Here is a 12,754-nt window from a genome sequence, read left to right on the forward strand (position 1 = left end):
AGCTCAATTCCTTCTACATATGAATCAAGTATAATTTTAGTTCTGGAGCCAAATTTATGATATGTGGATGAATCAAAAAACTGCTTAACAAGGTATTTGCAAGTTATCATAACGCTAAAGAAAATGTTCTGATAATGGTGATTATCTTAACTAGAACAGAGTGCTATCTAGAGCCTTTGCCATTTTTTCAGTTTTCTGAAGGTTCTATTAAAAAAAGTAAGAAAAATAAGCAACCCTATCTCTGGGTGAAAGTTACTCTCATCTGAGAGCAAACAATGAGATTTCTTGATAATATGGTAGGAGGCTTCAGAGTGTTTTTGAAACAAAATCAGCATGGAAGGAGCTGAGGAGAAAGTTGACTATTTTGTGCTCTTTGAAACAGAGAACATGACAAATGTTTGCTACAATTACCTGTTCCTCTCCTTGTGAAGACTGTCCATCATGCAAAACCCTGTAAGTGTAGGGAAAGCAAATCAGACTCCTAGGCCTGCGGGTATGAAAACGCAATGCCTGTTCTCCATCTGCATTATGTGGTCACCTTCCAAACCAGAGCACATCTCTTTGAATGCTCTCCAAATATTGTCTCATTTGTTAATTGTAAGAGATTCTGTGTTGCAGTATAGAAATTCCTATTTTAAGTTGTTACAAAAACAGGTGCACTAGCCATAGCATGGGCCAGGATGCAAGAAGCAATCCCAGTTACAACATGCATATTTGATTTCTGTGGAGCTGATACCTCTGTTGGCTATCATAATCCGCTCTCCCGTTACTTGACTTGACTTGACTCGTGTTTAATACACACTAACAATTATGGTAAGAGTTTTAGTCCGCAGGCAATTCCAAGTGCTTCTTCTCAGCTGTCCTTTACTTTCCCTATTTACACAGAATTTTTCATTGTGGGGAAAGCGCCTAAACAGAGGATCAGATAATTGTAGTGAATTGTGCCTTGAAGATACCACTTGTTCTGAAGAAATTAGTTACACTGGTCAAGGCACTAATGTTCCTGAACGGCAAGGAAAAACCTTCACAGTGTACAGAATTAGCTATTCTTACCATAGACATGCATCTTGCTGTGACGTTTCAGAGGAATCTTTCTTTGCAGTGTGACCCGTGGCAGCCACGGTACTGTATGGCAGTAATTTCTGTATACTGGCATATAACATTCACCCTCAGGCAGTTAACACTAGGAGAAAAGAAAAGGGTTTGTTTTTAAGGAACACTGAAAGATGATTAAAGGTGTATAGTCAGGGAAAATTAAGGCTGTGCCCCAAGGCTGTGGCCATGACCCTCCTTTTTATTTACTTACTGATTTAGCTTTCCATAGTCGTATATTACCCTGTTTACAAAATTATATATACCACTTCAGTGAGAACATTCAGTAAGCAATGTTGCTATACTTCAGCACTGTGCCTCTAGGGAAGCCACTGAGTAGGTATTTTCCTGCCATCCCAGCTACTAGCGTTGCTAAAATTTATCACGTTCAACAAGGAGCGTGACTGGAATTCAATCACCTTATTTTTATAAGGATGAGAAAAGTACCAAAAGTGTTATTTCCTGCTGAAATTTATTAAAATAGCTAGTGAATTAGAAAGGTTCGTATTTTATATCATTATGAAAACCTACTTCATCTTTATATTATCTTGTACAGAACTTCTTACGCAGAATTTTTTTTTAAGTTCACATTACTAGAGGGTAAAAAGAGGGGGAGTTAATATGTGTGTTCTGACTGCAAGTGGAAGCTCGTATTCTGCAAGGAAAACATGGTGATAGCTGAGAGTGGCAGAAATTACCTGTATATTTCGCTCAGGCTTGTAAAAGTGCTGTCTTTTAAATAAAACTTGTCGTGCGTATTTACTGCTGGATTGCCACCTGCCAGTCACTATTACTTAACGCAGATTGCTTTGGGACAGCTTCTGATCATGAAAATAATAAACTGGCGGCACCTGGCTCCAGTGTAAGTGGTGTTATGAAATCACTGCAGTGTTTTTCCTAGGGTATACCTTTGAATAATAATGTCCTTGCGTTTCTGTTGGCAGTATGGAATGCTACTGTATCAGAATTACAGAATTCCCCAGCAGAGAAAAGCCATGCTTCCACACTTTTCCACTCCAGTAGTAAGTAATGAACTTTACCTCATTAACGTATGATGTTGGAAAAGATACATTTGCTTTTGCATTTTAAAAGTGGAAAATTTTACGCTAAGGAATGTGAATTCGGCATTGTGTAGCAAATCAATGTAAAGTTCACGTTTCACTTGAGCACAGTTTACGTGGTTGGCTCTCCATTATCTTAGGCTTACATGATCCACATGATTGAAAAATCTTGGCTACGTCAGGCACTTTGAGATGTACAGTACAGAGACATCTGGCTGTCTCTGCAGAAGCCAGCTTAGGTCTGGCAAAACTAAGACGTAAATCTCTTAAAATATGTTGGGCCAAGAGCTGACTGTTAGCTATCTAGAAGTGAAGATCCTATATTTGGATCCCAACTGGCCCTGAAAATGACTGGAGTATAGTAATAGGGCAAGTGGGCAATTTGAGCAATACAGATTTTATTCTCAGCCTTTGAATCCTCTCCCTCCCCTACGCCCTAAAAAGAAAAGCCATCTATTTTTGTGTCTGCAAATCTTTTGGAAGGGGGAAAAAAATAAGACGTATTTTCTGTGCTGTTGAAGGATAACTTTGGACAGTCTTCTGAAACCAAAACATTTTGAAATGAAACTCTCAAGCTGGTTTTTTCTTTCCCTGTTTTTTGAAACAAGTGAAAATTCCTTTTCAGAGAAGTGTATCTGAAAACTCACTAGTAGCAATGGATTTTTCGGGGCAAATAGGAAGAGTTATTGAAAATCCTGCTGAAGCACAGAGTGCTGCCTTGGAAGAAGGACATGCTTGGAGGGTAGCTATCTTCTCTTCTTTTCTATTTTTGTAATTAGTAAGTGTCTGTTGAGAGCCAAAACACAGAGTGTGCTATGATGTTAGTGCAGTGCTGGTCACAGTATAGCTTAGCTCCGACCTGAAGCAATCACACTGCAAGCATGCAGATCTGAAAGTCAATATCCATCTTTAGCAAAACTGTCACATTCACAACAACCTTCTACCACTGCTTCTCTGTCCCCCTAGTGTCCAGAGGAAAGTTGAGGGGGAAAGCAGACCCACCAGAACTTTACTGCCAGTTTGCAAAACCAGTCTCTGAGGAGGAATATGTCAAATTAAATGCTTCCCCACATGGAAGAGGCTGGGGCTCTGACTAATGGCTTGCTCCCAGTAAGTTTAATTGCAGAATATACAAGAGGCAGGACCTCTTGCAATGAAAACTGATGTAACTTGTTTATAGTGTCTTGTGGACAGACAGCTGCAGTACAAGTTTTCCCACATGCTCGTCTCTTAGGGAATAGGAGTCATTACTGAAGCACTAGCTGGTGCTTTATGTACGGGAGGGAAATACTGCTTGATTTACTGAGTGCCTGGTGTTTTGCCTGAGCAGAAACATATCAGACTTTTCTTTTTTCTGTCATTTTTTTCTTTATTTTTCTTTTTTTTTCTTTTTTTTTTTTTAGATACTGAGCTTTCATCATTAACATCTGGCTTGTGTTTTAAGCCAACTGAAATGAGCTGCTGCTTGTAGATTAGCCCCCTTCAAAGTTGCATTTCTTTTTCTCATCCTTGCATTAAACTTGCCCAGCCCCCAGTTTCCTGTAAATTAAATCTGTATTGCATGTGCACTAGTTCTCTTCTGTTGAGGCTTTAGTGTGGATTTAACGGTAATTCATTTTCTCTATAGAAACGTAGCACAAGAATGAACATCTTGGGTAGCCAAAGTCCACTCCATCCTTCCACACTGAGTACAGGTAAATTCTGCCGTTTTGTAAGCATAGTATAAGAGGCCTCTGTGGGTAAATAAAAGTTATATTTCATATAGAGACAGAGATAAGAGTGCAGTCATGTAGTATTAATGCCTCGATGTCAAATACTATGTTTACGTTTATCAGTAGCTTCTGTGTCATTAACGTGCTTATCCGTACAGACATAGTAGAAGGAACTTGTTTTCCTTTGAAGGCGTGCTCAAGCTCTTCTTCAATTTTAATCTTTTGAAACTCAGTTTTTATGAAAATTGAGACTCCATAAATGTTTCCATTTAAAACGATCCAGAAGTCAATTCTTCATTTTAGACAAGGAAAGTCAGAGTGATCTCTTAATCTTTAAGAGTAAAAATGAGACTCTTTAAAATAGCATTCATTCCATAACTAAATAATGTAAAATATGGATGCCTGTAATGTGAGTCCTGAACATCTCTTTGAGATTGTAAGTTTATTAAAATAATAGGAAATTGCATATTAATATCCTGGACTTCTTAGAGGAAAAACAGCTGTTCTCTGTTTCTGCTCTGTGTTTCTATTCTGTTGAACAGAATTTAAAAATACCATTTGAAAAACAATAAAACAATAAACATAAAATATTTGGGGGTAACTCCACCCTTGAAAGCACAAGGCAAAGTGCTTTTCATTATTTGGGAGTTAAAGGGACTTGGTTTTAACTTGTTAGCTCATACATTAAATTCTAAGAATTGTTTAGTGCCAACATTTTCAAGAAACTATGAAAAGGCAGTATTGTAAGAGATCTCTCTTGTTAACCTAATCATACATCTGCAAATCAGCAAATACATGGAGATAATGCCTGTCTACTTGGTATATTAAGTAGATGCAACAGCTGGTGCTTTTTTTCATGTTGATTCATTTTTTATATTGACTGATGAAAGATATTTTATATTCTGTAACAAAACTATACCCACTTTTAAAATGTTTAAATAATTAGTGTGTGGAAAAAACTGTTGCACGTGTTACTGTTTTTAACCATCTTGTCTTTCCCTCTTTTCCCTCTCGCCTCCAGTTATCCATAGGACACAGCACTGGTTTCACGGCAGAATCTCTAGAGAAGAATCTCACAGGATTATTAAGCAACAAGGGCTTGTAGATGGGTAGGTATTTCCATTGCTTAGTATTTATGATCTGATGGTAAGCGTTATAGACGAGAGCATGACTTCTGCTGTAAGGGTTTACAGGTTTGTGAGCACTTCTGAGTAACCTGATTCTTGAGTAGTCCCATTATAACCTGCTTGGATTTCAAAAAGACAGAGTACGTGTTCGTACGAGTGGGTTCTAACTCTTAATTTGAAAAATAAAGTATTAAGAATACACTGAAACTTTTTCCTTTTTTCCAACAGAGTCAATCAAGTTTTAGAGATTGGTAGAATTTGAAAATAATTAATTCCTGTAATCTGCATTGAGGACATTTTTCAGGCAAAGCTGTACCTAGCCATTTGCCCACAAATTTGTAATCAGCCATTTGTGCTCTTCTGCTTGAATTGGAGCAGTTAATGATGTCTCACTATTTATTTCTGTTCTAGAGCAAAGAAATGAAAGTACCTGTCCCAGCGCTCTCTAAAATGTCTGTAGTTGAGATTTAAGTATCTTCTGAGCATCTCTGTTTCCCTTATTTATATGTAGTTATGGTTATTGCGGGGAAGTTGCGTAAATTGCATTCAGCAGTTCTTTATTTGTAGGATGGGAAGAGCATGGTTGCCGTCAGTTCACTAAGCTCGCTGCTGTCAGGGTTAAGGTAGACACTTCCATGTTGGCTTCTCAGGAGACAGTCAAGTTCAAACCTTTCTTCGGCATTTCCTGATTCAGGAGCATCACTGATCTTGGTGAAGAATGAAATACATCAGAGAAATAGAAATTGCTAATGCATGTACATATTCATCAAGCAGTGTTTTTTTATTGTTTTGGGTTTTTTGCTGGGCTAAGGCTATTGAGGGTCATATGAGAAAAGGTTTTAGCTTAGCAGGTCAAACAGAAAAGAGGCAGAGAAAGCAAAGGAGCACTGCTGCCTTTTTGGGTTTCTCGTTCTGTCACACTACAGATCTTCTTTACAATCTTGGGCTCATTTTGACTTGTTGCCTTAGGAATCTAGTGGCCCATCCTTCTTGGGGTTTTCATAAATGTGTTAATGCCTTTGAGGTGGTGTTAAATTTGTGCCTAGCCAGCTTACTCACTGTGGAGGGTGAAGATTGATTAGTTTGGCTGTAATGTGGTCAGTCAGTAGTGGCAAAAGAACCTTGTTACCTATGTGCTCTGAGATCTAAGGATCGTGGTTTTCAGGATAGAAAAGTCTTGCCTGTGTTTTCCTGCTCTGTGTGTTCTTGAACAAAAGAAGGTAGAAAGTTAACGGTCTTCTGACGGCTCGTGTAAGATGTTCAGCAGTGTATATATGCAGCTGATCCTGCTATCATTTGACTGTTTTTGGAACCTATTGAGGATGCATCTATATTTATAGTCACTGTTTGTGTGGACAGCCTGTTGCTTGCCAGAGGTTGAGTAAACACTTGCAGGATCAGTTGTGCTGAGCTTTGCTTTGTGCCACCAGCTTATGATACCAGGCATAATCTGAAATGGCTAGATGAAAGAATTTAGAGGTACCTGCGTGAACTGCAGTGACCACAGGGCAGGTAAGATCTTTCTCCCTGAGAGGGATCCTAATGTGTAAAGTCTTTGGTCCCTCTTCCACACATCTGGTCTTGCTGGGGTAAAAAGGAACGTTCAAATACCATGCATGGTTTCCGGTGGTGGCAAGACATGCCTGTCTCTGAGTATTGGACTGACCCGGGTTATGATGGTGCATTTTTGTGGTATTGACATTTCTCAATCGGTTCTGAGGAGCTGGAGTAAGTTCCTTTGGGTTCATAAGACTACAAGCAGTTCTTGCAACTCAGCCTTGGAAAAGTGTGTTCCTGGCTTAGTGGTTAGCAATTAAGAGGGCTTGAGGCCTGCCCTGTAGGGTAAACAGTACTGTGCTTGGCCATCTCACAAATCCAGTAGGGCTGTGGTTAGCGCTGTGAGCCTTATGCCAAAGGTATATTCTTGTTTCCTGTGGCATGGAGAGGTTCTCCTTCCTTAGTTCATAAATGTCAAGGGGAGGAAACATTTTTTGACCAGATTTTTTTCTCCTCTCCTAAGTGTATGTTTAACCATTTGAGTTAGGGCTTCAATTTTGTGAGTCAACTTAAAAGTGACAGTTACATAGTGTACGATGTTGCTAGCTATACTCCTAAAGTACATTCTTTTCCAGTGATGCTGAGGGAAAAATACTGTGACTGTTTTAGAGGAGAAATCTGTGTGTGTTTCTGCCATCTTGATAATGTGGATGCTACTTAACTGATAAGTCGTTTTAAGAAAATATTGAACTATTTCTGTGCAATTGCAGCCATTTAACTTAAACGTAATTTTGCTAACGCTGGATTTCTGTAAACCAATGCAAGATACTGGAGAGTGGGAACAGATTCTCATGTATTACTTTCCCATCTACAGAAATCCAGATTTGCTTTGGAGTTAAATGAGAACATTTTCTTCATGAGAGTACATATCAGTAATGGAAAGCTCAGTTAGAGAGGCCCTTAAAAAAAGCCTCATGCATACATTCATAGGGGAAGAACTACTGTCATGTATCTTTCACTTCTTGTTTCTTCATCTATTAGTGTTGCATAGCCACAGTATAAAAACTGAAAGCAAATTGCCAGTTATGGAATAGCCTGTTAATGCAACTAAAGAAGAGTTAGGCAATAGCACAAAATGACTTAGTAGTTCTGATTATTTATGAAGAAATGGATTGTGGTATTCAGTGTGTACGTAAAAATGTTCTCTCCTAGACTATTTCTTCTCCGGGACAGCCAAAGCAATCCAAAGGCATTTGTACTTACTCTGTGCCATCATCAAAAAATAAAGCATTTTCAAATCTTGCCGGTAAGTAGATTATTTTTTATACCGATCACAAAAAAAGAAATTTTAAATCATAAAGCTTTGCCAACATCTGAAGAGACCTCTTAATAAGTACTGATGTAATTAACAGGGATGTTTCCATTAGCAAGTATTCTTTAGAAATGTCAAATGTCTGATTAAAATTCTTTGTTAACATTGCCTGGAAAAACTAATGTAAGTCACTTAGGTATAGAAGTAATGCACAGAACTTGTTCTCTGTGACTGACAGCAATAACAGCAGCAAGTTGTCTCCCTATCACTTAGGCAAACATAGAGTAACTTAGGGAAACTTTTAAAAGTTTTATTCTGGAGGTTATCCAATAACATTGAGCTTAAAATAGCGTTACATGAGATGTCGAGAACCTATTTGATTTTTATCTTGATCGAAAAGAGCATCAGAAGTTTAAGATCATGTAGACCTCTTCATTGGTCCAAACCCTCTTCTCTTGCTGCGCCTGCCAATTTTACAAACAGCCAACAAGTATTTTGGGGGTATTTTTGTTTTATGTAATGAAGACCAGTGCTGTCTCTACAACTTTCAGTGACTCTGCCCACGAGCTTTCACTTTCATAAACAAAACATTTCAAGTTGGGTTAACGTACGTTCTTTTCTAGTGCTGTGCATGGTTTCATGAAGATCTCTGGGAACTAGGTTGTTTGGGCAGTGCCCATCATTTATCTTACGTCACACACTTGTACTCTTTATGTTTTGCCACGCTTGCATCTCTTCATGTGCAGTCTTAACTTGAAAAGGACGTTTTGTTTCCCCAGTGTGAAGATGATGGACAGATATTTTTCAGCCTGGATGATGGGAACACCAAATTCAGTGATCTAATCCAGCTTGTTGAATTCTATCAACTAAACAAAGGAGTCTTGCCCTGCAAACTCAAACACCACTGCATCCGAGTGGCCTTATGACCTCAAATCTGACTCTCGCTGAAGACTGGATTTGCTAGAAGAGTAATTGTAAGAGAGCGTTGACACTGGGGAATTGGCAGATTTGTAAGTTGGTAAAAATAAATAAAAATATTATGCACCTTGGGACTCTGAAAGGGATGGATTCGACAGGTGCCAACAGACCAAGATTGCTGGTTTGTCTAACACCTAAGAGTGATTGCTGCTGAGTGTCCCAGCATCCCAAAAATGGGGGGAGGGTATGTAAAACCATGAGTAAATTTGAAACAAAACTGGAAACTGTCTTGGCTGGGCCACTTAACAGGAACAAGTGTGAAGAGAAATTTTTGAAAAGAACTCTTGCCCTGGAATAATCTTGACAATTAAGACTAGTGTGTTTACTTTTTGTATTGATCACTTTTTTTGCACTCCTACTTTGTTTCGGATATTGTATGCAGCCTATATTAGGAGCTGATGTGGCTTTTAGAATTCATGCAGGAGTTGGGTATTAATCTGCACCCTAAAATGTATGGAATGCTTCAGCCTAAAAGGATCTAGAAGAAAATCAAGAAGGGGGGGTGTGTGTGCGCATGTGTGTCTCAAAACTTCTCTGGAGACCTGAGGTTCGATGATCTGCAGATGTCTTTGAAGAAGCAATGAGGATACAATTCTAAAAGAACATACCACCATATACGTACTTTTAAAACTGTTGACTTGTAGCATTATGGCTGTAGTATGTTGATGGCATATTAGTGGCATCCAGTCATGCAAAGACGGTATTAGATTCTATGCACAAATTTTTATTACTGGAGTGGTGGTTTGTTTTTTACAGCCTTTTGACTGTTTTCCTGAGGAAACTTACTGTTACTAAATAGAATAGGACTGAATGACTACACTTGCATTTGAAACCACCATTTTTTGTGAGAAGATTCTTCTGCGGATAGTCTCAGTATGACAAAATAATTAAAAACAAAACAAAACAAAAAACAAAACAGTGTTTTTAGCTTTATAGCTCCTTGAATTTTCAGCCTGTTTCAAAGAGCTCTTTCCATATAATAAAGCTACAGTGACAGAAAGCTCTCCTGGGGAATAGGGCATAAAAAGAACTGTACCCCTTCTGCTTTCTGTAGGGCCATGAAAGTTTACACGGTGAGAAAGAACATATTGGGAATGGAAGCACATTTGATTGTGAACTAGCTGCCGGCAATATCATCCATCATGGTAACTGGTGATCTCTGTGTCATACACGTGAAAGCACGCCGATACCTATGGCAGACAAGTATGTATCCTGCTCTGGTGCTGGTTTGTCATCAGAACTACTTTATTGTTAATGTTTAAATCAATTATTTAATGTTTACACAATAACTCTTTCTGATGATAAATCGGTGTTAGACGAGTCCCACCTTGATCCTCCAATTGCAAATACCATTCTTTCAGCAACGCGGTTGGTGCAGGAACTGTTACTGAATTAACTTCCCAGTACTTCATGCAGTTAGCCACAGTGGGAAGTATTCCATCCTGGGAACTTGCAGAGCGTAGTGCAGAACGGAGTGTTCTTAAGATGGTAAATGATTTACGCAGGCTAGTTCATCCTTACTAATACTTGCCACTGGGTTTGAAATCCTAGCCATCTGAAAGGGTAAAGAAGGAAGGAAAACCAATCCTACACCTTTAGGTCTTCACGTAGTGTTGAGAATAGCTTAAGACAAACCATAACCTGCCTGAGTCATCCATATCAGCTTATAACTATGTCAATGGTATAGAAACACTGTATTTTAGTTTACAGAACACATGTAGTATTTTTTTTTTCCATTTAATGTCTAGATATTAAAAATGAAGAAACTTGATTTTGTTTTTAGTAGAAGCCTTGTTTGTTTTTTTTTTTTTTTAATTGTACATAGTGAAATGAGTGTTCCTGCTTTCTAGACAATGTATTTTAAAACCTTGAAATTAAGCTAACTTAAGTCTGACTTCACTTTGCATGCTTCTATTTGGCCCCTATTAGGAGAAAAAAGATACTTGTATTGACTACATTACCAGTTTAATAAGACCATTTATGCTGTAGTTTTAAGTTTTTCTGTTTACATAGCTTAGTGACAACCATGCATTTTTCCCAGTAGGCAGATAGTATTTGCAGTGTTTCATATTTATAAAAAAAACCTTGCATCTTATTTAAATTAAAAATAAAAGTTTGACTATGAATCATGATTTTTGTATGTAGATGGTTGACTTAGCCTTTTGTACTTTTCCCAGCTAAAGTGAGCTGTTTTGAGAAAGTGACCACCTTCAAAGTGGCAACAATCTTACTTAAGCAGATCACTGCTTTGTCTTCTTTCTGCTGGAAAACAGTCAATACCACCTTAGTTTTCCAACAGATTCAGCTGGCTGCCAGCTCAGAATACCAAGGACTGAAGGACATTTGACTCTTATTTTTGTATTTAAATGACATGAATGTAAAGGGGATGCTCAGGGTTGTTTTGGAGCCTGTTGAATTTTTATCTTTTTGCCTGTGATTTTATTTTCTAAATAAATACTTCATGTAGCAATCTTGAATATGTTGAGAAGGAAAATGCCAAACCATTTTGGTAATGAGGTTACTAGTTAAGTTATGTTACGATAGGTGTTAAAGTACAAAAAACTTTTTATTTGTTAATTAATCTTGAAGAAACACGTGCCTCAGTTTAGATGTTTTGTCTTATCTTTTCTGCACTAAATACCTGACAGTTTGACCAATCAATGCACCTTTCCAGTGGCAAGACTTGCTTATCGTAAATTATATTGTCACAATGCAAGATTTAGTGACTGTAAAATGGAATAAAGTTTAAAGTTTCAGGGAATGCAAAAGGTATTAACTTAAGAGACAAAACCTTTATTCAATATGCTTTGCTTCATACTGTAAATAGCTTTTTGGCTTGTGAACCTAATTGTAATCTTTCAGGTATTTTTGTACAAATAAGGGACTGATATTCTGTTTCTTGTAATTAGAAATAAACGTTAATACAATGCTATTCATTTTATATTGGAATGAATGTCTTCTTTTGGATATATCTGTACACCATGTATCTCTTGCCTTAATTCTGCCTTAGTTGGGGTGGGTTATATTAAACAGCCTTTAAGAAAGAGTTAAGAGGAAAACAGAATCCGCAAGATATCTTTATTGTGGCTGTTCTGTCTTACGATTCCTATTAGGACAGACTGTCCTTTATTTAAAAAAGAACTTGTTCACCCCTTTCGTTTGAGGAAAATTATTGGGAATATTCTGCTAGGATATTTACCATATTCATTTCGGAAGGTTGCTAGAATCAAATCGGGAAATATACCATGAGCATCTTTTGGGTCATAAAACAAAGCTATAACTCACTGAAAATGTACACTCTGCATAAAGCACTTTATTGGCCTGATAGCTGTTGGATCAGAAAACTTTTCAATAGTACTTTCAGAGAGCAATTATTTACCCCTGTAATCCTTGTATTCGAGTGGTCCATCAGCATTTGGGCAGAAAAGCACATCTGCACAAAATATGTTTTTGCTTAAAAAAGCCATTTCGGGGGGGGGAGGGGAGGGCAGGGAGATTGGTGGTTCTTCTGGTGGATAGAATAATAGAAGGTTGGAAATGTTTCACTTTTTTGTTGGACACAATTCTTTCCTGTTTCTGCCTTGCTAATCCCTAGAAGCCATCAAATGCATTCCACTTCAAGCCTTAGTCACACTCTGGCTTCTGCATGCTACGTCTCCATGTGAGTTTGTATTGCACTGGGGCATGAGTTATATGTTAGCATTATGAAATTCATTCATCAGCACATAAAGGCAGAGTACTTATTTTGGGTTTTGATATTCCCACAAATTTTTCTATCTGGAGATGCGTGTTAAACTTAAAGCGCTTAGAGCTCACTGTCCTGCACACAGCAACTTACTCTTTCACTGAGCTGAACAAAGGGGACTGCTTGCTTACAAAAGGTTTGAAGATGCCTATTTCTTGCTTAGCTAAAGGAAGCTGTGCTAACATTGAAATTGGCCCCCTCTGTAATCATTAAAAGTCAAGGACTATAAT

General features: G+C 38.0%; 1 protein-coding gene across 6 annotated transcripts in view; it reads left to right on the plus strand.

Moving 5' to 3' along the window:
- The window catches only part of GRB10 (growth factor receptor bound protein 10), a 148,598-nt gene extending 136,878 nt beyond the window's left edge, over positions 1-11,720 (plus strand). For 5 of the 6 annotated variants that reach the window (XM_076330276.1, XM_076330279.1, XM_076330277.1 and 2 more), the window contains 6 exons: positions 2,037-2,114; positions 2,779-2,895; positions 3,781-3,847; positions 4,887-4,974; positions 7,702-7,795; positions 8,581-11,720. In XM_076330276.1, coding sequence (XP_076186391.1) covers positions 2,037-2,114; positions 2,779-2,895; positions 3,781-3,847; positions 4,887-4,974; positions 7,702-7,795; positions 8,581-8,727 — 591 coding nt within the window. In that variant the 3' untranslated portion in view covers positions 8,728-11,720. The remainder of the gene's footprint in view (positions 1-2,036; positions 2,115-2,778; positions 2,896-3,780; positions 3,848-4,886; positions 4,975-7,701; positions 7,796-8,580) is intronic. The other variant, XR_012994654.1, reaches the window with a different exon arrangement.
- Positions 11,721-12,754: the final 1,034 nt, after the last annotated feature.

The sequence above is a fragment of the Aptenodytes patagonicus genome, chromosome 2 (genome assembly GCF_965638725.1).
Source record: "Aptenodytes patagonicus chromosome 2, bAptPat1.pri.cur, whole genome shotgun sequence".
NCBI lineage: Eukaryota > Metazoa > Chordata > Aves > Sphenisciformes > Spheniscidae > Aptenodytes > Aptenodytes patagonicus.